At 55.6% G+C, this 26,299-nt stretch overlaps 2 protein-coding genes and 1 long non-coding RNA gene across 19 annotated transcripts in view; 2 read left to right on the top strand and 1 right to left on the bottom strand.

Moving 5' to 3' along the window:
• The window catches only part of NLRC5 (NLR family CARD domain containing 5), an 84,237-nt gene extending 82,263 nt beyond the window's left edge, over positions 1-1,974 (top strand). For 7 of the 10 annotated variants that reach the window (XM_027619111.2, XM_027619113.2, XM_035725124.1 and 4 more), the window contains one exon: positions 769-880. In XM_027619111.2, coding sequence (XP_027474912.1) covers positions 769-880 — 112 coding nt within the window. Of the gene's footprint in view, positions 1-768 lie in introns of all 10 variants that reach the window. The other 3 variants (XM_035725126.1, XM_027619109.2, XM_027619115.2) reach the window with 2 other exon arrangements.
• LOC113936141 lies at positions 49-4,652 on the bottom strand. Its single transcript, XR_003524210.1, has 3 exons — positions 4,549-4,652; positions 3,534-3,660; positions 49-688 (listed from the first exon to the last, which is right to left on the bottom strand). It is a non-coding gene; the product is annotated as an uncharacterized LOC113936141 (long non-coding RNA).
• Positions 4,653-9,227: 4,575 nt separating this feature from the next.
• Positions 9,228-26,299, top strand: part of CPNE2 (copine 2) — a 47,670-nt gene continuing 30,598 nt past the window's right edge. For 5 of the 8 annotated variants that reach the window (XR_003524209.1, XM_027619118.1, XM_027619121.2 and 2 more), the window contains exons 1-2: positions 22,957-23,171; positions 26,053-26,232. Coding sequence is in view for 6 of the 8 variants with exons in the window: in XM_027619118.1 (XP_027474919.1) it covers positions 22,992-23,171; positions 26,053-26,232 (360 nt within the window). In the remaining 2 variants the exon portion in view is untranslated. Of the gene's footprint in view, positions 9,427-22,859; positions 22,876-22,956; positions 23,172-26,052; positions 26,233-26,299 lie in introns of those variants that run through there. The other 3 variants (XM_027619119.2, XM_027619120.2, XM_027619123.2) reach the window with 3 other exon arrangements.

The raw sequence follows: 26,299 nt of genomic DNA, 5'->3' as shown, positions 1-26,299 counted from the left end.
GTGGGAGGGGACTCCCTGTAGGAGAGACAAGACCCGGCTTGGGGATTATCAGAGGAGACCTGAATCTCTCCACCAAGAATCTGACAGCATGCAGACCTGGATCAAATCCCAGCTCTGCCATTTGCCAGTTACGGAACTTTATGTCAGTAACTCGATCTCTCTTGACCTCAGTTTCCTCCTCTGTAAAGTGGGCTCAACGATAGTGTCTACCTCAGAAAGTTGCTGTGAGGACTAAACGATTATATAAAGCACTGAGCCCAATGCCTAGCACATAGTAAGCACTTAAAAATGGTATAATCAGAGCTACCACATACAGCCGTGTAGGTTGTGCACTGCACAAGGTCATTGCCTCTACGGGACATCATTCACATAGTAGATATGCTGGAGTTCTAATAAATGTAGTGAAGTGGCTTGTTTAATAGAAATCAATATTTCATGACAATTTCAAATGATGGAAGTAGAGTGTCGGGAAGAAGGGGAGCGTTTTCCTTATTTGCACAAACATGTCATATGAGCATGGTCCTGGCTGGGATCACGAGCTCCTAGGGATGAAGACTGAGTGGGAGAAGTCAGGAGCTGGGTGTGGAGGACACCATCCTCCTAGGGGAGCCATGCTGGTCTAAGCTGCCTCTGCCAGGTAGCTCTGGGCATGCATGGCTCTTCCCCTCTTGGGCCTGGGTCTCTGCATCTGTAGATGGGACAAGGGATGGAGACAAGAGGATGAGCAAGCCACTCCCAGAGCTGAGTGCCTGTCTCTGTGCCCTGCAGCCTCTGGAACAACCCCATCTCCCCCGACATGGCCCAGCGTCTGCAGAGCCAGGAGCCCAGGCTGGACTTCGCTTTCTTCGACAAGCAGCCCCAACCCCCTCGGGGTAGTTGATGGCCCCCCTCGAGATCCTTCGAATTCAGCCAAGTGAAGCCAACTTCCGCTCACCAGGACAGAGGGCTCAGGAAAAGAGCCTCAGCTGGGTGCCCCTGCGTGCTGCCCCAAGAAGGAGGGGCCTATTTGTCCTGCCAAGGTCTTCAGGAAGGGACTAGGAGCCTCATATGGCCAAAAGACTATCCTGTATTGCATGTGACAGGTGTGCCCAGTTGGGGACATGTCACACAATGAAAGTGTCATGATGTGATATGTGACACAGGAGGTCACACACGGCAGAATTCTATGTGACGTTCCGTGGAACTTGCGGCGTGGCCTGGGGGTCAGTGGCATGGGTCCTGGCACCACACCATGGCAGGGCATATGATCTGTGGTTCACAGAGGACATGTGACAGATGCTCATATCATACAACATGTGGCTGGCCAGATACCCTCAGGCTGGTATAAAATCTAATTTATTACTTTTTAAAGCCAAGTAAGTATTTATACGTTGCATTTTCAGAGCAGCATGGCCAGGGAGTGTTCTCCATCCAGAAATGGGATAGGGAGAGTATCCAAGCACTGACTAACCCAGTGGCCTGAGGGCCAAGCCGGGACTCAGCCACGAGGCTTTTGGATGAGTCCTGTCTTGCCTCAAGCCTCAGTTTTCCCGTTTGTAAGTGGGATGGCTCCCTCCTCTTAAACCCGAGCTTCCAAAGACGTTGGGCCCAGATCTAGGTATGGTCCTCGGGAGTGGACGGGCCCAGTCTGACCTGTGTCACGGAAAAAGCCAGGTCGAAGGGTGTGGAGGTAGGCACTCCCAAGATAATCAGGGAAGGCCACCGGGTCTAGACACTACCTCAGCAGGATCCGGGTGAGCTCCCAGCAGGGGCTGCATGTGCTACCTGATGTTCTTGTTATTTCCAAAAAGGCCCGAGGATGGCCCTGCCACGCTTGAAGCCAAATGTGACCAATAAATGTGGATGGTATCCCAGCCTCTACCCCGAGTCTGACGTGTCTTGCTAACTCACTAAGGTCAGGAGTGTTTCACCCCCTGCCCCAGAGCCTGGAGAGCAGGACAGACCACAGAGACATGACCTGAGAGGAACACTGGCCTGGGGGTCAGGAGACACGGGGTCAAGTCCAGACCCTGTCTCTGCATGGTCACAGGCTCGTGGACAAGTTGCCTCCCCACTCCGGAGTCAGTGGCACCATGAGGGTATTACAGAAGCTCAAAGTGTTAGAAACATTCTTTGTTTGACTTGCATGATATTTAAACTCTTCTGAATCAATCGTCAATATTTAAAAGTGAGAGCTTTTACATGAAAATCCAGATTTTCAGCTTTCGTTAGGTGTTAGGGAATCGGGGAATCTGTGGAGTCATCTGACCGTGCTCTTTAGATGTGGCACACATCTCCGTTTGCCACAGTCCCCACCACTCCCTAACGTACCCCCCTCCCTTTTGCTGCTTGCCTGGTCCTTGTGAAGGCCTGGAAATCTCCTGACCTGGAGGGGGCCACTGGTGGGTGGTACATAAAAAACATGGCTTGGGAAGTCAGATGGGCATGGAGTGGACTGTGACTTGACTCCTTGCTGCCTGTCTTCGAAGACAGAAACTACTTCTGGACATGGGTTAGGAATGTCCCTTGGCCCCCAGGACCTTCGGAGGTGTCCAGGAAGCACAGTATACAAAGTCCCTAGTGGGCAGCAGGTACCGGTTCCATGCTAGTTCCCTTCCCCTTTCAGGGTTGAATATCATATGAGGTGAAGAGATGCTTGAAATGGCAGGAGAACAGCACCCACTGCCTGTCACCCGCCTGTGGACTGAACAAGTAGATCCCTGGCCAAGCTTTCTTCCAGAGCCACACCCCATTGTGAAAAGCAGGCAGGCAGGGTGCAGTTCTGGCCTACCACCACTAGAGGGCAGGTTGCCCCACTGGTGATTCCTGAGATGGCTTCCTTGGCCATTGGGCCCAGAATGAGGTTAAGAGGTGATGCTAGGAGCTGTTCCCACCTGGCCCAGGAGCCTGGGATGTCCTGCCTGCTGGTGGCTTACCTGGATGGCTCAGCCCTGACCTTTGCTGCCCTCCACATTGTCCCCAGTCCCCCGGCAAGCACGAGGAGAAAGTCCTCCGGCCAAGTGCCAAGCACCCACACCCCGCAGGAGGACACTCTTATCAGGCCCAGGTCAGGGCACACCTGGCACCAAATGGTGTCATCCGCTTGGTTGTGGGGGAGGGGAGAGGCAGGCAGAGGTTCTAACAAGTGTTCCCGGAAAACTCGAGCCCCAGATTCTGTCTTCCCTCCCCAGGAAATGATGCCGAGGTGACCATGGGCCCTCGGGGTGCACCTTCCTACCGAGGGGGCCCTGTGCTGTCTTCTCTCTTTATCCAGCGCTGGAGTATGAGTCCCTCCAAGCCCGAAGATGACTTGCCCAAGGAAGTCATGGCTGAGGAAGGAACAGAGCACCAAGCAGAAGCTCTAGGCCAGGTGAAATGCACACCGGGAGAGCCTCAAGCCCAGGGACACTCTCCATTTGCTATTTGTTCGTTTTACTTGTTCCTCTTTCTTTCCCCTTCTGCTCTGCCCAGGTTCTAAAGCCCAAGAAACTTTCAGCAGCTGCCTTGAGATAAACGGTTTCTTCAGTACTGCAGAGCCGGCTGGGCCCACTCACCTTGCTCATTTTATTCATCTTCCTCTTTTGCCACCTGCTTGCTGGGAGGCCTGGACTGTTTCTCCCCAACACAGATGAGGTCCAGTGTCCCCGCCTCCTTCCTCTGAACAGTAAGTTGTTTAAATATCTACATGAAACAAACACAATTCAAAGAAAAAAGTAAGGCTGTGGCCAAGTGAGCAGTGTAATGAAAATGGCATTCCCAGGTTCTGGACAAGAGTCTTCTCCCCGGGAATGTGATTGGGCCAGTAAGTGCCCATGTCTGTCTGCAAGGCTGGGAAAAGCTCATTTTGCTACTTTGTCACTTGGCCTCTGTCCTTTATGATGGGAGTCACAGTCTCCCTTCTTGTCCCCACAGGCCTCAAATCCTCCCAGATTGCCCCTTCCATCTTGTCCCCAGACACACCCATCTGAAATCCACTGCCCAGGCTGATACTTCTTGAACTATAAAATCACAGTTATGGAAACTGTCACATGCATGGAATCATCCGGGCATCTTGTTAACATGCAGATGCAGGTTCAGCAGGTGTCGGGCAGGGCCTAGGATTCTGCATTTCTAAGAAGCCCCCCCCCCCCCACTCCCCAGCCCGCCCAAGTGATAGCTGTCCTGCTGGACCACACTTAGCGTGGCAAGGCTGTTGACCAGGGAGTGGGGCTCACCCCTGCCTGCAAGTTAGAATCACCCGGGGAGCTTTTTCAAACGCCTTTTTAAAAACCAGAGTATTTTGAACCGCCCCCGCCCCAGGCAAAGCGGATGTGCAGCCATAGGTGGAGACTCACAGGCGTGGAATGTGAGGCCTGTTGAGAAAGCTCGGGAAGGCTCGACCCCGTCCCCTTCTTTTGTCCCGAGGCTCCTGGTGACCCTCTCTTTCCAGAGGAGGACACTGAGACCCAGAGATTTTTCCTGACTTCTCCGAAGGCACATAGCTAGTAAGGGCTCGCACCAGGAAGCAAGCCTGTGTTTCATGACTTTTTATGTTCGCTCATTTTTCTCTCCAGTTTCAGTGAGATTTACCTGACATACTGCACTGTAGGCGTTGGAGTGTACAGGCTAAGGACTCGACTCGCATATATCGTGAAATGATGGCCACAGTAAGTTAATTAACATCCAGGATCTCCTAGAGTTACCAAAAAAAAAAAAAAAAGTGAGAAAGAAAAAAACCGGTTTTCTCCTTGAGATGAAGGCTCTTAGGCTCTACTCTTGTAACCACTTGCAAATTTTGCGACTCAGTCCCACAGGGGAAGACCCAGTTTTCTCATCTGTACAGTGAGGGGATGAGCAAACTGAAACAAGGCACAAGGACCCATTTTTATCAGTGCTGCAAAGGTGACCTTCTGGTTAATACTCCCTCGGGGAGGGTTTTGAATCCTCTGTCACCTGCCTTGCCTGGTTATTGTTCTGTAGGGCTTCCACCATCCGTGACCTCCTGCAGACCCATAGCCATCATCGGAGCAAGAGTCTACTCCTGTTTTTACAAAGGAGAAAACCGAGGCCCAAAGAGGAAGAAGACTTGCCAAGGTCACACAGCCAGTATTCCGTGGAGCTGCAATTCCAGTCATGGAACGGGAAGAGAGTTGAGGTGGTCCTGGCTGGGGGTTTAACTGGTCTGCAGGTCTGTGTGTTCTTCAGAGAGCCCCCCACCCAAGTCTGGAGGGCTGTGCATTCTACCTAGAGCTGCTCTTGCCCCCAACCCCCCTGCAAAGGCCAAGACCAGGCCAGAGGGCAGTGGCCCCACCCCAGCCAGAGTTGGACACACCCTCTGGACACATCCCTGAGCTTCCAGGAAAAGACCTTGCACAGCTGCTTTGGTAAAGATCCTCCCTGGGCTGGGCTCAGGAAGTTCTGGGGACAACTGGTCTGCCTCCCGGCCCGGCAGCCTCCCCAGCCAGTGAAGCACCCCGCCCCCAGCCCAAGTGACTTCCAGCCTCTAGAACTGGAGTCCTCCCTGGCCCTGGCCCTGGGAAACTGTACCTTGTGGCTCATCCCACACAAATTCCAGCCCTGCCCTGGCTGCCCAGAAAGTGACCTTTGCCCTGAGGAGGAGGCAACAGAAAAGGTGCTTTCACTAGAGAACAAAGGCCAACCGGGGTCCCCACCCCCCTCCGCGAATATTTCAGCGCAAGGTTGGGGCAGATGGAGGTGTCTGGGGCTGACTGGAAGGGCAGGGGGTGCCTGGGCATCCTGACCCTAGAAGGGGGCATCCCTGCATTACAGCGACCACAGCTCTGGAACTTAAAGATAGTCCCGGTGTCTAGGCATGCTTGGTACTATTCCAACCACATAAGGGTCTCGCTGAATTCCCACAAGCATCCCAAGAAGCAGATACTAAATCTATCCTTCCATTTTACTGAGGAGGAGACTGAGGCCCAGAGGATTGAGTGATCTCACCCAGGCAGTAACTAGAGTGACTGGGATTCAAACCCAGAGCCACGACTCCATGCCTCAAATCTGGAGATTCTTGAGGGGATGTCTCCATCATGGATATATCTCCATATCAACTCCCTGTGGCAGACGGTATTCTCTGAAGATGGCCACCACCATATCTCCCATGACAGTGACAGTCCTCTCACCGAGGGGCGGGCCCATGAGCGAGCTGGTAACTACAGCAGAAGTGACGGATTATGACTTCCAAGGCTAAGGTTCTATAAAAGATAACAAGACTTCCACCTGGTTCTCTTGGGATGCTGCTCACTCTTGGGAACCAGCTGCCATATTCTGAGGAAGCCCAGGCCACCTGAATGGTCATGGATAGGTGTTTAGTGGACAACTCCAGCTGAGGTCCCAGCTGACAGTCAGCATCAACGGCCAGACGTAGGCCTTCTAGAGAACTCCAGCCTCTGTCAGGGTTTGACTGCAACTGTTTGAGAAATCCTAAACAGGAACCACCCCAGCTGAGCTCAGGTGATCGCCCCCGCCCCAGAGCCTTGAGAGATAGATAATAAGATTTGGGGTGATTTGTGGGATGCAGCATCAATAACCAGGACACTCTCCATCCTCAACCCCCTCACGCATGCCTGAGGCCAGCCAGGGCCTGGTACACCACATTCTTTTGGAGTGTCTTCAATTCACAAGCACACTGAAGTGTATAGGCAACCCTGGTTATTCTCATCTGTCTGTCCAGACAGCCTGAACTGTGGACATAAACACCCAGACAGCAGGTGCTTTATACACACACACACACACACACACACACACACACACACACACAATATAGACCTATTTCAGGAAATCGAGGCCTTCTGGTTTTGCAGAGAGACCTCTACCAGGGCGAGGAAAGACTCCCTTCAACATTTTGCTGTAACAGCCTTGCATTGTGTGTGGATCGAGGACAGAGTGTAGAATCAACACATGATGGACACTTGGCCTTCATCAATTGACCTCTGGCCTCTCCTGATCCCTGACTTCGTTTTAGACAGCTTTCTTAAGATATAATATTCACCCCTTTAAAGTATACAAGTCAATGGGCTGAGTGTACCTACAGTCTGCAACCACCACTATCATCTACTTTCAGGACATTTTTAATCATCTCTCAAGAAACCCCATATTTTTTTCAAAGATTTTATTTATTTTTGTGAGAAAGAGAGAGCACATGAGCAGGGGGGAGGGCAGAGGGAGAAGCAGACTCCCCACTGAGCAGGGAGCCCGATGTGGGGCTCCATCCCAGGACCCCGGGATCATGACCTGAGCCGAAGGCAGACGCTTAACAGACTGAGCCCCCCAGGTGCTCAAAACCCCACATTAATAGCAATCACTCCCCAATCTCTCTTCCCAGGCCAAGAGAGCCACTAAGCTGCCTTCTGTGTCTGTGGACTTGTCTACTGTGGACATTTCATAGAAATGGAATCAGACAACATGTGGTCTTTTGTGACTGGCTCCTTTCACTTAGCATCATGGTTTCAAAGTTTGTCCAGATCGTATGCATGCCACACCTTTCCATGACTGAATAATATTCCATGGTATGGATAGACCACATTTTGTTTATCCATTCATCGCTTAATGGGCATTTGAGTTGTCCCCACTTTTTGGCTATTCTGAACCCTGCTGCAATGAACAAACATTTGTGTAGGAGTTTTTGTTTGGACATAGGCTTTCATTTCCCTTGGGCAGCTACTTAGGAGCGGAATTGCTCTGATCTCTGACCTTTATTATATTCTGTCCCTTTGGTCAAGGATCCAGGATCTTCTTCACCCTGGGCAGGCCCAACTACCTCATCCTTCAGGGCTTCCAGGGTAAGTCTGACTTCCATGGCTGAGTTAGGTCTTCTGTGCCACCCCACCTCCACCTTTTGCACTTTTCACAAAAGAATACAATTACCTGGGACATGGGCTTGCTCCAGAGAGGAGAGGAACTTGAGGGGAGGGATTGTGCTAGGGTTCACCATTGTTCATCCCAGGACCTGCCCCTCCTGTGGCTCTGAAGCAAGGAGAGGAAAGGGATGCTGGGGGCCAGATCAATCAGGAAAGCTTGCTGGGGGAGGTGAGGCTGGAGCTGGGTCTAAGTATGCCTGTAGATTGGTTTGCCCCGCAGCTGGGCTGAGGGTTTGAAGACTTCGGTGGAGGAAAGGTGAGGAGAGCTTGGAGAAAGGAAGGATGGATGGGAGACAGGCAGGCAGAGAACAAAGCTCAGAGCCCTGGGGTTTCTTAGTGGCCGCCCCTCTAAGGCTGCCAAATGCCTGTGACTCAGACTGGAGGGAGGTTCACAGGCTGCCCTGTGAGTCTCCTAGTTAACCCTCTCCTACCTGGAATGGAAAACCCACAACCCAAGCGCCCGGTCCTTGAGCCGCAGGGCCAAGGGCTTTGGACGGGCCGCCAGATCTCCCACAATCTGGTTAAATGAGGCTCAGTCGGCCGAGGCCATGAATTGGGGGTGGGGAGTGGTCTGCAGCAGGAGCGCCCGGTGACAGATGCATTTCTTAAGAATTGAAGCTTCTTCTAGGGTAAAAGAAGGCCTTCTCAGAAAGGGGGGGCTCGGTGCCAGGGCCTCAAGGCCCCCTTAATTATGCTTCCGCTAATTAGCCCCAGGCACTGTTGAAACTGTCTTTATCCTACCGTCTCTGCCAGAGAAATATGTGTCATCTTCTCAGTGTCTGGCGACAAGAAAATGCCGAGCTCTTTTACTACGGAAGGGGCGGGGGGGGGGGGGGCGGGAGAGAGGCACTGCGGTCCTAGTGCTGCTCAATGCGGCCCAGAACCTAGCCCTGCGGTGAACCCCCCGAGGGCGCAGAGCAGGGCCCTGGGGGTCGAGGCCGCAGGCGGCGCGCTGGGGCCCACGCAGGCCCCGGGCTGAGCCCACCCCTCGGTTCCCGCATCCGCGGCCGTGAGCGCACGGTGCTCGGAACTCGGAGGTGCCCGCGGCTCCGGCGAGGCCGGCCAGGGAGGGTGCGAACCAGCGGCGCTCAGATACGCGGAGTCCCAGCCTCGAACGTTCGGACCCTCGGATTCCGGCCTCGAGCGTTCGGACCCTCGGGTTCCGACCCCGGGTGTTCGGCCCCCGCGGCGCCGAGAGCCCGGAGCGCTAGGGCGCGCCGGCCACGGACTCGGAGCCGCGGGCGGCGGGCGGGACAGCGCCCCCGGTCCGCCCGTGGGGAGCGCTCGCCCCTCCAGGAAGCGCCCGCCTCGCCTCCCCACCTCCCTCCCCACCCCCGCCCCTTCTCGGCCGGAGGGAGGAGCCCGAGCCGCCGCCGCCGCCGCCCGCCCCGGAGGAGCGCGGGACCCCGAGCGGCTGCGAGCGCACGCGAGCTGGCCAGGGCCGCGCGGACAGCGCCGTGAGTCCGTCCCGCGCCTGCGGGCCCCGCCGAGCAGGGGAGCGCCCCGGGATGCCCCGGCGGCCCGGAGCGCGGGCAGCGGCAGCGGCGGCCGCGCCGTGAGGGCGGCGGCGCCCGCGGGACCCGCGGTGAGTGGGGCCCGGGCGGCCCAGGGGCGGGCGGGGCGCCCTGCCGCGAGCGCTAAGTTCGGCCTTGGGGCTCGGCTTCTGGCGCCGGTGGCGGGCTGGAAGGAAGCTGGGTTCCGCCTCGCGGGCCGTAGCGCCCCGAGCCCCCGCCACCCGCGCGCACCCACGCTCGGGCGCTTGGGTGACTCAGCTGCGACCCGGCCACGCGGGGGCGCTCCGGCTGCGTCCCGGGGCAAAGTGGGGAGGGTGCGGGACGGTGGCGCCCCTCGGGGTTCGAGCCCAGCTGTTTAGGGACTCTCCTACCTATCCCCGGGAGCCTGGGGGCGTCGGGAAGGTAGAGTCCTCGACACCATCGCAGCTGCCGAAGACTTGGGGTCGGGATGGCCCCTGGCCCCCCGCACCCTGCTGTCAACCCCCAGTCCCCCCGCCCCAGCGCCCTGCCGGAGAGCCAGCTCCCAGCCCAGGAAGAGGGAATGAAGGGAGGGAGTGGAGCTGGGCAGCTTCCCAGAAGTCGAAGTGTGTTTGCAAACTAGTTTTTTCGCAAAAGCTGTCTGGCACCTTTGTGGTTAAGGGGGTGGGGTGGGGGGACATGGGGAGAGAGAAAGAGCGAAGCTCCTGATTCCTTTCCGTTTCCCTGCAGCCCTGCTTTTCTGAGACTAGAGGTGTCTTACTCCGCTCTTCGCATCCCATCCCATCCCTCAGCCCCGCCCTCTGCCCCCCCCTTCTTGGACAAGCTCCTTGGAGAGGGGCTCCTTGGAAGGGGGCTGTGATTTGCCCAAGATCACAAGTGGGAACTGGACCCCGGGGCTCTGGTAGCCAGTTGAGGGCTCATCCTGCTGCCTGTGATTCTCCCAGCCCTGTTCTGTATTTGGGGAGAGTGACACCGGCGAAGGATCTGGGAGAATTATGAGCGGCCCTTTGTTTTGTCTGCCCTTAGTTTTTGCTTGCCTTAGGGGTGTGGGCTGTCACCCATGGGTGGAGTGCTTTTTCTGTTCCTTGGGGTACCCACAGCTTCAGTAACTGGGGGGAGGAACCCCTTTGTAACCTTCAGCAGCTGCAGCCTGGCTGTGGCCAGTCTTGTTGGGCAGCTTTGGGAGACCTGGGTCTGAATGTTCACCCAGCAGTGAGCTGCGGGGCCACTCTTCCCCCGCCCCCAGCCTCCCCGTGCTTATCTGTAAAATGGGCTGATGGTCAAGGACCTGTGCGCCTGGAGGCTGGGTGCAAACATAAAGGAGTGGTTTTATTGCAATCCCTCTGACGTAGGGCCCAGTGTGCTCTGGTATTGCCCCAGGCAGGCAGCCTCGCTGGCGGCGGTGGGAGGGGTCCCCCTTGCCCCCCCCCCCCCCCCCGCAGGTCTGGCCATGGAAAGAACCAGGGACTGAGAACGTTGACACTTGGATTCTCCTTGCCCTCTGCTACTACTTCCTGTTTGTGTGCCTTCTCACTCACTGGGCTCGGGGGTTTTTCCATCTGTAAAATGAAGCAAACTATGACACATTACAGTTTATAGGGCTGCTGGGAGGCTGCAGCCGGGCACAGGGGTTCTGCAAAGTGGGGCGCGCTTCATGAATGGCATGTGTGGTGTTTCAAGGTACCCCCCCTCCCAGGGGCCATGAAAATTTAAAAACTCAGGGACAGAGGAGGGCCAGGGATAGAGCCTCAGTTTCTATACGTGTAAAGTAGTAAGAACAATACTCGGTATACCTTTGTAATCTTTTAGGGTAATTGTGTATTTATTTCAAGGGAGTTGTGAGGATTAAATTAGGCAACAAAGGGCTCACGTGCCAGCACTGGGACTGGTCTGGTGACAAGCACTCGGTCACTGTTAACTGTCAGTATCGTTGTTCCTGGGAATACCCACCAGCCCGATGAGGGCATTTAGGATTCCTTCTGGGGTTTTCTCAGGCCAGCCTGCTGCTCCCTCTCCTGCATCCTCCTTGGAGAGAAGAGCCTCAGAAGCCTTCTAGACTGTTCAAAGTGCAGTGTCCTGAGTGGGAACGTTCCACCCCGGTGAGGAGGACACCATGAGGGATGGTAGATCCGATTGTCTTCCCATTCCCTGCACCTTGGGCGGGCCTCACAGGGCTCTAAGGAGTGACGGAAAAACAGAAGAACATTCTCTAAGAATTCCTTCACTCCTGTCAAAGCAGGGAGCATTGTCCCCAGGCAAGGTCTCCTACTGAGAAGCCCTCAGCCCAGGGTCCCAGCTGCCCGATGGAACTCCCCCCTTTTTCTCCCCCCCAACCCCCAACCCCCAACCCTTACAGGGGCTGCTGGATCAGGGGCAATCATTTTAGGAATCCAGCTCCCTCTCCTTTGGAGAATTGGCCTCAGAAAGGGGGCAGGATATCCCCTCCTGTCCTGCCCAGCCCCCCTGTAGGACACAGGATGGGCTCCTTGGGAGCCCGGAGGCTGGGTCACCCTAGGATCTTGGCAGGCAGCAGCTGGAGAAGAGGATGGCCATGTCCCACACCCACTGTCCAGAGGGAGACTCTGGGGTCCTAAGGGGGGAGTCACGGCTTCCTGAGGTCCTGTACTGCCTAAGAACAGGGTGGGGGTCTGAGGCGCCTCCTCGTTCTCAGCCCAGTGCCCTCTCCCCTCTTTGAGCCACTCAGCCCCTGCTTCCGGGGTGGGAGTCAAGTGGACTGTGCTGTTCGGTGCTGTTTGGTGTTCTGGAGAGTTTCCCCACTAGCTCTGTCCTCACCTTCTTCCTCCAGGGTCTGAGATGAGGCTAATTAGCTGCTAATTGCTCACTCACTGGATATCACCTTGCTTAATTTTTCTCAGGGCGTTAGCCACCTTCTGCGCTCACCTGATTTATTCATTTGTGTATCAGCTTATTATCTGCCCCTCTTCCCAAAGAGGGGCAGCCCCATGGACGGGCCAGGACCGTGCCCATCTTGTTCAGGGCCCTTTCCCTGCCCTTAGAGAGGTGCCCGGTAAATATAAGATGAATGGCTGGGGCCGCCCACGTTGCGTCCGGAGAGGGTGGGATTTGCCTGGCACCGAAGGACTGGGGGCTGGAGGAGGCGGAGGTGGCTGCTGATGCCGTGCGCTGCCTCCCCAGGGGGCTGAGGTGCGCTGGGGAGGGTCACCCACTCCCCGCGTGACCTGGGCCACGGCTCTTAACCCCTCTGACCTCAGTTTCTTTGTCTAGGAAATGGGGCTCCTTACCAGGAGCTCTCCCCACTGCTTTCTTCATGGGGTTCTTCAGGCAGCTTTGAAAGGGCTTGTAAACCAGAGAGGGCCGTGATTCTTCTTCCACCGTGGCTTTGGGCCCCACCTTCCGTTCATTGTGCGCCACCTGGTTGTCACTCAGCAAGGGTTTATTGAGCAGCTCCTCTGGGCCAGGGACGGTGCTGAAGCTAGGGCACCGCCATGGAGCTCAGAGTGGAATGGGGGGACAGAGAGGGTCCTGCAAATGGCAAGGAGGCAGGAAGACTTCAGATAGCAGAAAATGCCTCAAAGAGAATAAAGGAAGATGAAGTGAAGGGGGTGGGGTGGGGGGGGGCGCTGTGGGAGGCATCAGGGAGGCATCTCAAGGAGGAGGCTGTGACATTGGAGCGGGCATGCTGATCCATGGCAGTGGTCTCTGGTTCATGGCTGTGTCCCAGCTGTGCCTGGTGCCCAGCAGGTGCTCAGTGGATATTTTTGAAGGAATGAAAGAGGGAGGTGGGCCGCAGACAGAGGAGACAGCACATGCAAAGGCCCTAAGGTAGGAACATGCTTAGTGTATTCCAAGAGCCCTCTTTCTGCCTTGGTGGTCCTTGTATCTTGCTGGGGGCGTCTGCCTTGCCCGCTGTGACCTGGCTGTCCCCTCCTCATGATGCAGGAGAGAGCATGCTCAGCTCCCAGCAGATGACACCATCTGACCCCTCCCTCCTTTGGGGCCCGCAGCCATCTCTCCAAATCACCCCTGTGGCTCCTCGGAGAAGGGTGTGCCTTGCACCGTGGACGCAGGGAGCCCAGCTGCCTGGTGTCACACTCTGGTTTGCCATGGACTAGCCGGATGACCTTGGGTAGTGTATTAGTTTTCTAGGGCTGCAGTAACACAGGACCCGAAACCGGGCGGCTCACAACAACAGAAATATATTCTGTTTTGGAGGCCAGAAGTCCAAATTCAAGGTGTTGGCAGGGTCTTGCTCCTCTAAAGGCTCTAGGGGAGGGTGTTTCCTTGCCTCTTCCGGCTCCTGGGAGCTGTGGCAACATCACTCCCTCCACTCTCTGTCTCCTTCCCTCGGGGCCCTGACCCCAGTCATAGTGGATCAAGAGCCCCTCCTACTCCCGTCTGACCTCATCTTAGCTAATTACATCTGTAGCCACTGTCTTTCCAGAAAAGATCATATTCTGAGGTCCTGGGGGGTTAGGATTTCAACTTAGCTTTTAGGGGAACATAATTCAACCTCTAATAGGCGGTTTACGTAACCTCTCTGTGCATCAGTTCTCCGATCTGTAAAATGGGGTGCTAGTAAGAGGGCACCTGTCCTGGGACCGCAGGGAGGCCTCAGTGGAATGCTGTAAGCTCAGGACAGGACCAGGCACACTGAGCCCGTGCTACTCTCTCCTTCTCCTCAGGGAGGACTTCCGGGAGCTGGGACCCAGAGCCCAAGAGCAGGTGGTGATGTCCCTGACCAGAAGGACTCGCTGAGGCGTGGGCCTGATATAGCACCTGCTCTCTGGCTCAGAGAGACCCGTCCCCGCTGTCGAGCTGAGGGTGGCCCTTCAGCGAGGTAGGGTGTGGGCTGGGCAGCATGAAAACTACAGAACAGGAGGAAGCCGTCAACGCAGAGTGGGGAGAGCCCCACATGTGGAGGGCTGTGAGCAGCGGTGCCTAGCCACCCATGCAGGAACCCATGAGGGGACTCGGTACTGGCTGAGCCCAGGTGACTTTCAGGGTCCGTCAGCCCAGAGATTCTGGGTGGGAGCTTGGGGCTGAGGCCCAGAGCAGCCCAGGGAAGACTGAGGGGTATGTGTAGACTCCTCAAGGCTGGAAGGAGCCCAAGCCCTTCACAGGCAGGGAAACTGAGGCACGGAGAGGGCAAGGAACTTACAAGAGTTAACACACTTTTGGGGAGCCCCTGTCTCTAGTCTCCCCATGGTAGTCCCCAGGTGAGCATGGGCACCACAGGGAAGGAGGGCCCAGGGCTGCTCCCGTGCCTGAAACTGCCCCCTTCGAATGAAGCCAGGTTGGAATGGCTCTGGCCGGTGGCCACCATCACCATGCCCTCCCTCCTCCATTATTAGCTTGGTCCAGCCTCCGAGCTCGTTACCAGGCCCACTCCCAAGTTCCCTGAAGTACTTTCTGCATCCCAGAGTACCTCCACACCCATCCCCTGTCTCGCTTCCTGGGAGGCGGCAGGGCAGGCAGGCCCCTGCTCCTCTGCAGACCAAGGAGCTGAGGCCAAGGAAGGAGGAGGTGGCAGAAGCAGGACTTAACCCAGTGCCTGGACTCCCAGAGGGGTGAGTGGGGAGGATGGGGGCCACCTGGCGGCGGGGGCCACCTGGCAGCCTGGTGATAGGCTGGGGAGACACGGGCCAAGGCCTTTGGACCAAGGTTGAGCTGAAGCGGGGAGGCCCCCTTCCCCAGGGACCAGAGCTTTGGTGATTGGCGGCGGCGGTGGCAGGGGCGCTGCAGAGAACAGCCTCCCTCTCTGGGTGTAGTCTGGTGGAAGCTGGGGGCCTGGGGGCGGGGGTGTCAGACCCCTGCTGCAGCTCCCTCGCTGTGCGTCTGTGGTTATATTTATACCCATAATGGCCCGGCTGCCTGTCGGGAGTGCGGAGCCTTAGCCAAGGTAGAGAAGTGATTGGTGTCGAGATGCCACCCCCCCCCGCCTTGGCGAGAGCCCGGACCCACTCTCTGGGGGCTGCGTGCCACCTGGCGGGAGCTGGTGCAGCCCCGGGCTTGCAGGGAGGGCCTAGGGGTGTGAACAGCTCAGGGCTGGACCCCCGTCCCCAGAGAGCTGGGGCTGTGGCTGGGGTTGGGGTGTGCCTGGAAGGTGAGACCAGACACGCTCTAAAGCCTTTCAGCTGGGAGATTCAGACACAGATCATGATTCTGAGATCCCAGAATTCGCCAACCCCGGTGTTCTGAGAACCTGTAGTCCCCTTCCCCTTTCCTCACTTTCAGCAAAGGACGGTGACATTTCCTAAGCCAGTGGTGACAGTACGGTGACAATGTCACTGCCTCCCGCCAAGGACAGGGGCTCAGGAGGGGCTTTGTAGAGGAGTCCCCGAGTTTTTGGTTTTACAACATTTCCCTGAAGTATAAAATGTCCAGAAATGGAGCAGACGTCCCACGGTACGACTCAGGGACAGTCCACAAACCAAAGCATCTGTCAGCGGCGCCTGAGACCCAGGCATGGAAACACGACGGTCTCCGGAGCCCCCCTCTCCCCGGCCCAGTGCCCCCTTCCGGTCACAAGCACCCCGCCCCCTACCCGTCCCACCACTCTTCCATTCCCAGCAGCATAGACCTGTATTGCCTGTTTCACTCCCTATAAAGGAAATCAGACAGGACCGTGTACTCCTTTATGTCTGGCTCTGTGTGCTCGGCATGTCCAGGAGACCCGCAGTATAATCCACGGTGTGGGCGTTCCCGTTTCCTTGGCCTTCCTCCTGATGGTGGGCGTTCGGGGCATATCCAGTCTGGGGCTCCTAGAAATAGTGTTGCCGCGAGAGTCATTGCGAGGGGCCTTTGGTGAACTTACGTGCATGATGTTTCTGCCAGGCATTGCCGGGGCATCCCCTGTGATGTAGCTTCTGTAGACCTGCTGAATATTCCTCCAAAGTGGTTGCAGCAGTCCACACTCGCACTGGCAGCATGAGACTTCCAGGGACCCTTGTCACCTTCTTGGTATTGTCGGCCTGGGGGTGGCAGAGGGGGGTGAGGGGGACACCGTGGTACCGATGGCATTCGGTTTTGCCGAGCTCAGTTTGAAGAATGAAAGAGTGCAGTGAACGAGGGGGAAGGGCACTCCAGGCAGATGGAAAAGCGTATGCAAAATGACAGAGGCACGCAGACGTGGGGCTGGAACTCCACGTCGTGGACAGCTTGTAGCTGTCGGAGAGGTTTTTCTCATCTTGAGCCAGCACCTACAGTGTGTCAGGCCTTTTGTACTTTCTAGTCAATGGCTAAGAAAAACTAAGATCCAGAAGGACCAAAGGACTTATCCGGAGTCATCTTAGCAGAGGCTCTGGAATGCAAAACCTTCCAAGCGTCAGTTTGCTTATCTGGAGAACGGGAGTGGTGCTAACACCTCGCTCAAGGATGTTGTGGAGCTGTAGAAGTTAAAGTCCATCCTGTACTCAGCACAGGGCCTGGGGCAAGCGTTATTATTACTCTCAGTTTATTACTATTTCTCCAACAGAAAAACCACAGCAGCCTCCTCTTTTCCCTTCCAGCTGACAGATAGGGGTAGGCCCACCTCGCTTCCACATTTAGGAAGGGCTGGCCCAGAACTCCAGCCCCAGCACCCTGTTTTCCTGTCCCGTGCGGGTCTCCTAGGAGCTGAAGTTTGTAGTGATGATGAATTTTATGTGTCACCGTGGCGAGGTTATGGTGACACCAGTCTGATGTCGCTGTATAGGTATTTTTTAGATATGATTCACATTTAAAGCAGTAGACTTTTATTAAAGCAGATTACCCTCCATGATGTGGGTGGGCCTCATCCAATCAATTGAAGGCCTTTTAGAAAAGCAAAGACTTTCTCCAAGAAGAAGGAATTCCGCCCCAAGACTACAACATAGAGGGGCACCCACCTGGCAGCTGTCTCTGTTGGTAGAGCATGCGACTCTTGATCTTGGGTCGTGAGTTCGAGCCCCACGTCAGGGGCAGACTTTATTTAAAAAAATATATATATATATATGTATATATATATATATATATATACTGCAACTGCAACATAGAAATCTTGCCTAGTTTCCCGCCTGCCTGGCCTGCCCTGTGGATTTTGGACTTAGGACTGCCATGTCACCTCTGACCTGAATTTCCAGCTTTCCGTCTTGTCTTACAGATTTAGAATTTGTCAGCCCCCACAACTGCATGAGCCAATTCTTTAAAATCTCTTTCTCTATATATAGCTATCTTATTGGTTCTGTTTTCTCTGGGGAAGACTCATACAGTTGCCATTTGTCTTCCTGGATCATCGTGTCTAGGAAATGGGGCAAAGGAGGTGACTTAGATCTGGACACAGTCAAGACACAATCCGACCCCAGAAATTCTGCCAGTGTAGCCATCAGGGCCAGTGGGGACCAGGTATCTCGTTCTCCGAGGGCTCTGGCCAACAGTGTCACCCTCTAGACGGGACATCGCAAACTCAGAGATCTGCAGAGACCTGGCTGGGAACTGTTCTGGTATGAGGACCAAATATGACATCTGCCTAATTACACCAAGCGCGGGCTAACCCAGAGCCCTCCCTGGGACGTGGCCAGCCATGAGGTGGCCGTATTGCAACCTTGGATCTAGAAGCTCAGTGCTCAAAGCATGGTCCCAGATGGGCAGCCTCAGCATGCTGGGGGCTGGTTAGAAACGCAGACATTGAGGTCCCTTCCCAGACCTGCTGAATCAGAATCTGCATTTTAGCACGATGCCCCACCTAGCCACCCCACTGGCCCTTGTGTATACTTTAGCCCACCGCAGAATCACCAGGAGGGTTTGTTAAAACACAGGTTGCTAAGTGCCACTCTAGGGGTTCTGACTGAGCAGGTCTGGTGGGGCCCAGGATGCTGCATTCCTGACAAGCTCCCGGGAGATGCTGAGGTGGCCCACCTGGGAAACACATGTGGAGCTGCGAGAGCCTGGGGCCACCACCGCTGGAGTCTCTGCTGTCAATGACGAGACCCCACGGAGCGGGATTCTCTGCATGCGTGAGGACCCAAAGGCCCTGAGGCATGCACCTGGTGGGGCCTCAATCCGTTATCCCCTCCCTGGCCCCCCAGCCACCATCTTGCCCGCCACTGGCATCCCAGCCCGGTGTCTTCCGGTTGAAAAGGGGAGCCTAGAGCCATATTTCTCAACCAGTTTCAACTCGGCCCCTTTTACGTAATCCGTACACTTCATGCATCTCCCGAACTTTCTATCTGCTCCGCCTGCCCGCAGCCATCAAGAATTGCTGATAATAGCACCAGCTGCAAGCTGTCATTCTAAGTGCTTAATCCTCACCCTATCCAGTGAGAGCTCTCTCACTGTCATCATTTTGTAGAGGGAGGAAACTGAGGCCAGAGATATTAAGTAACTCGCCCAAAGACGCACAGCGGGTAAATAGCAGAACCAGGGATTCAAAGTCAGGCCTTCTGAGTCCAGAGCCTGTGGTCTTCACTGTCGCCGGCACCTATCAGAAGACTGAGCCCCTCCTTGTTACTGCCACCGACCAGACTTTGTGGAGTGTTATTTTCCATAGTGGGCACTGAAAACGGCATTTCTTTTTTGCATCTTCTAAATATCAAGTTAAACACGCTTTTTCAAGGGGCACATTGCTGACCTCCACCAGAAGTCCTGACAGGCTGTCCTGTTGTTACACTTGCCCCATACTCTCCACCAGTTGAGACTCTCCGGAGTAGGGACTTGCTGCCTCCCTGGGCACCTCAGCCCTGCCCTTCACCTTCCATCCCCTCTTTTCCCCAGCGGGCTCCCCCAGCTCCGCCGTCTGCCTCCCCCGCCCCACTGCCCATCTCCCTCTGCCTGCCTTTCTTGGTGCCTCCCTTACACTGCCCATCTCTGAGTTGGGAGCCCTCCAGGCCTCGGCATCTCCTCCCCGTAGTGAGTAGGGTGCACAGCCAAGCTCCTGGGTCCTGAGCCACTGGGGCCAATAGTGGGCGGAAGGATGGAGTTAAGCAACCAGGCCTTTGGCCTCAGCATCATACTTCCCTGTTTTGGAGAAACCACTGCCCCCTCCGGGGCCTCAGTTTCCACCCTTGTGAAGGGGGATGTGAAACCCTCCCTTTCTGGTCTCTTGGAGCAATCATGAGGGTCCAGGGTTTGAGTAACGACTTTGTGATCTTTGTGATGTGTGTCAGGAAGAGGTGGTTGTCATTTCTCTGAGATTAAAGAGCATGCATGGTGGGTTCTCTCCCTCCCTCTACAACCCTCTACGCCCATGGCTCAGCACCCAAGTCTCCAGATCCTGTTCTGTCCGCCTGAAGGGCAAGATGTATTAGGAGCGAGGGCCAGTGGACCCTGTGGGGGGCTGAAGCCTCTGTGTCTTGTTCATTGCTCTTCATTGCAGGGCACTCGGGGAGTGTTTGTGGAAGGAATGAATGGGAATTCCCAAGCCCTGCCCTCTCTTTGCCTCATCTGTAAGAGAGACTACTAGTTTTGTATCTCCCCCTTCCAGCTCCTTCCCTGAGGATCTGGCCACCCTAGAAGACCTGTGCCCACCTGGGCCAAGAGTCAGGACGATCTGCGAGCAGGCCCTGGCTCCCCATGCCCCCTCTGCAGCCCATAACCTCAAATTACCTGTGGGGCGGGTGCTGCATTAAGGAGGTTTCCATTTGGCCCAGATGCGCATGGCAGGCCCAACCCTCCCTTAATGACACCTTGTCCGCCTGCCCTCCTGCTGGAGTAGGAGGGGAGGGGGCCCGGCCCGGCATAAGCTGTGATTTCTTTTTCCGTTGCGTCAGGCCTCAGGGTCCGGCCCGCCTGCCCGCTGCCGGGCTGGCACAGAGGGGCCCACCCTCACCCTCGCCTGCCCCAACTCTGGACATCATGTGCTCCCCATTTCGGGGATCCAGAAGCTTCCTCCCAGAGGGTGAGTTGGGGATGGGGAACCTGCCCGCCCCGAGCTGGGGGAGAAGTACCCCTCCCCTGCCCACCTCTCGTTCACTCTAGCTGGGGCCTGCCGGCTAAAGCAGGTGGAGTTGCCACGGGCTCCAAGGAGCTCGGCCCAGCCTGACCCTCCCCTGGGACCTGGCCCTTCCGGCCATGCCCTCAGCCAGGCCGGAGCCAGTGTCGGGTGGGAGGACAGCAGAGTGATAGCGGTGGCTTGGACGTGGGGGAGGGCAGGGGCAGGGGAGAAGCCGCCCTAGGTGTTCATACGCGTGCGTGCCTTTGCCGCTGGTCATCTGGAGCACGCATACGCGTGTGTATATGTGACCATACACTGTGTGTGCATGCACAGGGAAGTCCCTGATGCCCCTCGGGATGAAAGCAGATGCCTCTGACTTGGCAGCAGGGGGAACGGTGTAGCATCCAGTGTGTCATGAAGGGGGCCCATCAGGTGGAGAGGAGGCAGGTAGCCTGGATGGAACCCAACCCATCAGGGATGACCCCAGAGATGGGGAAGTGAGACTCCCGAGGAAGTGGGATTCCCTTTGGCCATGCTGACTCCCCTTCGTCCCCGCCTAGGTCCTAGTTCCTTCACCATCCTCAGCCGTGCCCCAGCCCTGGCCAGAGGCCGCAGATGGGCCTGGGGGCCCTGGAGACCCGGCTCATACCCTGCCTCTGTGGCTTCCTGGCCCTGAGACCTTGGGCAGGTGACTTGTACTCTCTGGACCTGTTCCCTCATCTGTAAAATGGGGGTCACTGTTGGGCCACCCCACTTCCGGGTGGTTGTGAGCATAAACAGGCGATCCCCCAGCCACATGGCAAGGTGTCCGTTTTGGACATCCCAACCCCCCCCCCGCCCCCCACCCCGCCTGCCCTCCAGACTGGGTCGAGGACTTGCTCACCCCTCCCCGACATGGAGGGCCACCCAGCTGTACACAGGGACAGTGAGTGCAGTCTCCCCAGCCCTTTCAGTGGAAACTAATTTTTACACAACAGGAATGAATCCTGCGGGCAAATTGCAGTGCTGTCCTGACGCTCTGGGTTCGCGTGATGATGATGAGGTCGTAGGGACAGACGGTGGGAGGGAGGGGGCTGAGGACCGGCTTTGTCAGTGTCCCGGATCCTCCTGTCAGGCATGCCCTGGGGTGCACTGTGTCTGGAGAGCAAGAGGGCCCTCTGGCGCCAGCCCCACCCTCGCCCAGGCTTTGTGCAGACGGGGGCCTCCATCTGCCCAGCCAGAGGCGGGCTGGCGCTCAGGATGCGGGCCATGGCCCGGGTCCGAGGGAGAAGGCTGGGCCCAGCGTGGCCACTGCGGCTTGGTCCCTCCTCCCTGGCTGACAGCCACCTCCTCGCCAGAGGCTGCCTCTCCATACTAACATACCCTTCTCCCGACAGGAGCGAGTCAGCTGCTCAGAGCACAAATCAGATCTTGTCACCTCTCTGCTTAAAACCCTCCGAGACTTCCATCACTTTCAGCATAAAGCCCCAGTGCCCCCCAGGACCTGGCGGCTCTCCCCGCGCTGTCAGCTAGCCTGTGAGAGTTGAGACTGGGCTGGGCGGCCTTCTTGCTGTAGGATCCCAGGCCCTGGGTCCCAGTCCCAGCCCGGGGCCTGGGACCTAGTAGATGCTCAGTAAACACTCTAGAGTGAATGAATGAGGATTAGCAGATCACATGCTCAGCTCGTAGTCAATGCTCAGAAGCACAGTCAGTTGGATTCGCGTCCCCCGCTCTGGGGCAGTGCAGGGCCGGTCACCGACTCAGCAGTGAGGGGGTGACATATTAGTCAAGGCCTATGTGGGTAAGTGGGAGCTGGACTCATGCACACGGTGATGGGGCCTCTGTGAACTATGCACGAGCTGCTGGAAATAAGACCCGACCACCGGAGTCTGGGAGGGCTGTGTCGTGAAGTCTTGTGGGCAGATGAGGAAGCTGAGGCACAGAGAGCCAGAGGGCTTGTCCATGGGGCCTTATTATGGGTGGAGCCCAGAGCTCCCCTCCATGCCCTGAGATGGGTCTCTCCACACTTGCTCCAGATGAACTTGGAGGAAAACTGAACTGCTTTAGAGGAAGCAAATGCCAGTAATTAGCCATGACAGTGGAAGGGGTACATAAGGTGGGGGAAGTCATATGCGAATGAAAGTGTAAATTCTATGTTGACGATAAGGACCAACTCAGGCAGGATCTGAGCAATGTGGAGGGTCTGTCCATTCACTGATTTCTACGCTCATCTTTTTGATTCAGCAAGCATACACCTTGTGCATCAGTCACTGTGCTTAGGCCCAGGACGCACAAGATGAACGAGGCTGCAATGAACAAGGTCAAATTTCGGATAAGTTATCAAGATTGAGCTTCCTAGTGGCCAAAGCAAAGAGGGAAACCCGAGCTATCATAAGCTCCACTCTAGCCACAAGATCCCAAAATATTAATTGCCCAGGAGAAGCCCAGGTTTTCCTGGCAAAATGAGTGTCTTAGATGCGCATGTCCACTGTGATCTGTCACTAATCTGACAGGGGCGACTTGGCCTTGTGCGTGTCTCATAGGTAAAGATTGACCAACACAGATAATAACTTCGGACTAAACATGCCCACCAGAGACTCATTTTTCTTCATTCTCCTTTTGTCAAGCTTGTGCCTTTGTCATCCTGGCATCAACACACCTGTCCTTCCATCTCTCTACCCCCATCTCGAAGGTCAGGGGGTGACACCTCCTCAGGGTGGGGTGGTACAGCCCATGTCTGTACCCTCTCTGACCCCCACTTCTATCCCCCTAGACCGCCAGGAACTGCTCCCACCACCACCAACCCCCATGGCCTACATCCCTAGTGGGGGCGCCCCGGCCGCGGGGGTGGCACCCGTGGGCTCTCAGTATTGCGTGTGCAAGGTGGAGCTGTCAGTGAGTGGCCAGAACCTGCTGGACCGGGATGTGACCTCCAAGTCTGACCCCTTCTGTGTCCTCTTTACAGAGAGCGACGGCAGGTGGATTGAGGTGAGAGCCCTCCTTGTGCGTCTGGGGTAGGTGTGGGGTGGCTAGGTTGCTGGGGAGGGACTCCCACTGGATCCTGGGACCTCCAGGTTATGCCCTTGGAGGGAGTTGGAGGGTGCGACAGGGATTACTTAGAAGATGGTTGCTTTTAAAATAAAATTTTAGAGCGCACCTGGCTGGCTCAGTCGGTGGAGCATGTGACTCTTGATCTCGGGGTCGTGAGTTCAAGCACCACGTTGGACATGGAGCCTACTTAAAAAAGAAAATTAAATTTTATTTAAAATGTCTTTAGGGGCACCTGGCTGGCACAGTCAGAGGAACATGCGGCTCTTGATCTTGGAAAGGTCGTGAGTTCAAGCCCCCCATGGGGTGTAGAAATTATTTAAATAAATAAAATTTTATTTTATTATTTTTAAAAGATTTTACTTATTTATTTGTCAGAGAAAGAGAGAGAGAGAGCGACCACAAGGAGGGGCAGCGGCAGGCAGAGGGAGAAGCAGGCTCCCCACCAAGCAGGGAACCCAATGCGGGCCTCGATCCCAGGACCCTGGGATCATGACCCGAGCCGAAGGCAGACGCCCAACCATCTGAGCCACCCAGGCGCCCCAATAAATAAAATTTTTAAAAAATAAAATGTATGTATATAACTACTTAAAATAATATTTGTGTTTAAGCTATTATGATTCCGAGATTTATAATTATATTGTTTTATATTGCAATATATTTTATTTTATTTTTATTTATTTGACAGAGAGAGACACGGTGAGAGAAGGAACACAAGCAGGGGGAGTGGCAGAGGGAGAAGCAGACTCCCCACTGAGCAGGGAGCCTGATGGGGGGCTCGATCCCAGGACCCTGGGACCATGACCTGAGCCGAAGGCAGACGCTTAATGACTGAGCCACCCAGGCGCCCCATATATTGCAATATTTTTAATTACCATAATATATAGTTAAAACCTTAGAGTTTTACAAAATGCCTGCTTCCATTTTTAAAATAACTTTCCACATTTACTCCTAAATGAACGCACAGTCAGTGAGGAGCAGACAGAGAAATGGGGAACTCAGGCTTTGGTCCCAGAGCTGGAGCAAGACCCAGGTCTGTCACTCCCTGCTGTGTGGCCTTGGGCAAGTGGCTGTCCTTCTCTGAACCTGTCTCCTTATCTGTGAAATGAGGATTTTTCTCCCCCTGTCTCCCTTGCAGAGCCCCAGAACTAGGGATGTGGACGGTGCCAAGGACTTCTGAGCCTGAGGGCTAGGGAGAGATGCAGCTTGAGGAAGGATTTTGAGAAATCCAACTATTAACACTTTCAAGTTCTAAAAGTTGCTTTGTTTTTACTTTAAAAGGGGTCTATGTTCATTGTAGTATGTTTAGAAAAGACAAACCTAAAGAAAACAGAACGGTGGGAAACCTGCGTGTCAGGGAGAACCACTGTTAACGGTTTGGTATCCGGCCTTTGAGGTGGGGTTTTTTTTTTTTTTTTTTTTTAAGATTTTATTTATTTGACAGAGAGAGACACAGTGAGAGAGGGAACACAAGCAGGGGGAGCGGGAGAGGGAGAAGCAGGCTTCCCGCTGAGCAGGGAGCCCGACGCGGGGCTCGATCCCAGGACCCTGGGATCCTGACCTGAGCCGAAGGCAGATGCTTAACGACTGAGCCACCCAGGCGTCCCCTTTGAGGTGGTTTTATATGCAAGTAAAATTTCCAAACTATGTATCTATTTTTAATAGTTCTTCAACTGAGCCACAGTGGACAGACCACTGAACATACTGTGGTTTACAAAGAGTTTCCACAGGTGTTGGCTCCTTCTTATGATGCCAAGGAAATGGTGCTGAGGTTGTTGACCCATTTTACGGAGGGAAAGCTAGGGCCCCGGAATGGGTAGAGACTCCTCTGTGTCACTCAGTGCGCAGCCAGAAGTGGGAGGTGGGACGTGGGGTCAGCCAGGGACTGAAGCCAGTGTGCCCGGAGCATCCTGGTCCCCTCTGCCAGGTCTCTGGAGCCCCCACCTACCCCTCAGGGAACAGTGTCCTCCCCACTACACCCCACCCTCACTCACGGCACACACACCCCCCCACCCCCACCCCCCAGACAATCTCTCTCTCACCCAGGCTGGCCACCCTTGCTAAAAATAGCCCAGGGCCAAGACCTCTTCCATCCCTGCTCCTCCAGCCCTTGGAAATGGAGTGGGTGGGAGGAAAAATCAACATAACCCGGGCCCCAAAATAGACCATGACCCGGACTCCGCGGTTTGGGGCCCCGTGCAGAGAGGCCAGGAGGCGGGGTTCCTGTCCCAGCCCCAGCCCTGACCCACAATACAAGGCCCAGCCTTTCCCCCGGCCTTGGTTTCCATAGTAGGTGGGGGGTGTTGGGCTGCACAAGGCCCAGCTACAAACATCTGCCCCCACCTGCCCCCACGGACCCCTCTTTTTTTCTGTTCTCTCAGCTTCCATGTGAAATGTGGTTTGGAAAAAGGGTTCTTCCAAGAGAAAAAGGATGGAAACCACTGATAGTCAAATCCCGTCGTTTTACGGAACTGGAAACTGAGGCCCTGAGGGGAAAAGGGACTTGCTGTCTGTCACTTACCTAGGCAGAGACACACCCCGAGCTCTTGCCCTGGCTCCTGGTATGGCGCCAGGGCCAAAGAGTTCAGAGTGTCAGCGCTAGAGTCAGACCTGGGTTCAGGTCTTGACACTGCCCCTCTAACTGTTCAACCCTGGGTAAGTCCCTTAACCTCTCTGTGCATCAGCGTCCTCATCTGTGAGCTGGGAGTGGTAACTGGCCATGAGTAGGTGTTCAGCCAGTTCGCAGAATGATTCCAGGCAGCCTGACAAGGCTTGAACCAGCTGCCTGACCCCGGGTCCTGTCTCCCTGACCCTCTGCTAGTATGACAGGACGGAAACCGCGGTCAACAACCTCAACCCCGCGTTCTCCAAGAAGTTCGTCCTTGACTACCACTTCGAGGAAGTGCAGAAGCTCAAGTTCGCCCTGTTCGACCAGGACAAGTCCAGCACACAGCTGGAAGAGCATGATTTCCTGGGCCAGTTCTCCTGCAGCCTGGGCACGGTAAGCTGGGCCCCTCCAGGGGGCCAAGGGCAAGGCAGTCCCCACGCCCGCCATCACGCTGCTCCCA

The sequence above is a fragment of the Zalophus californianus genome, chromosome 17 (genome assembly GCF_009762305.2).
Source record: "Zalophus californianus isolate mZalCal1 chromosome 17, mZalCal1.pri.v2, whole genome shotgun sequence".
Classification (NCBI taxonomy): domain Eukaryota; kingdom Metazoa; phylum Chordata; class Mammalia; order Carnivora; family Otariidae; genus Zalophus; species Zalophus californianus.
This window is presented reverse-complemented; position numbering and strand designations above follow the sequence as displayed.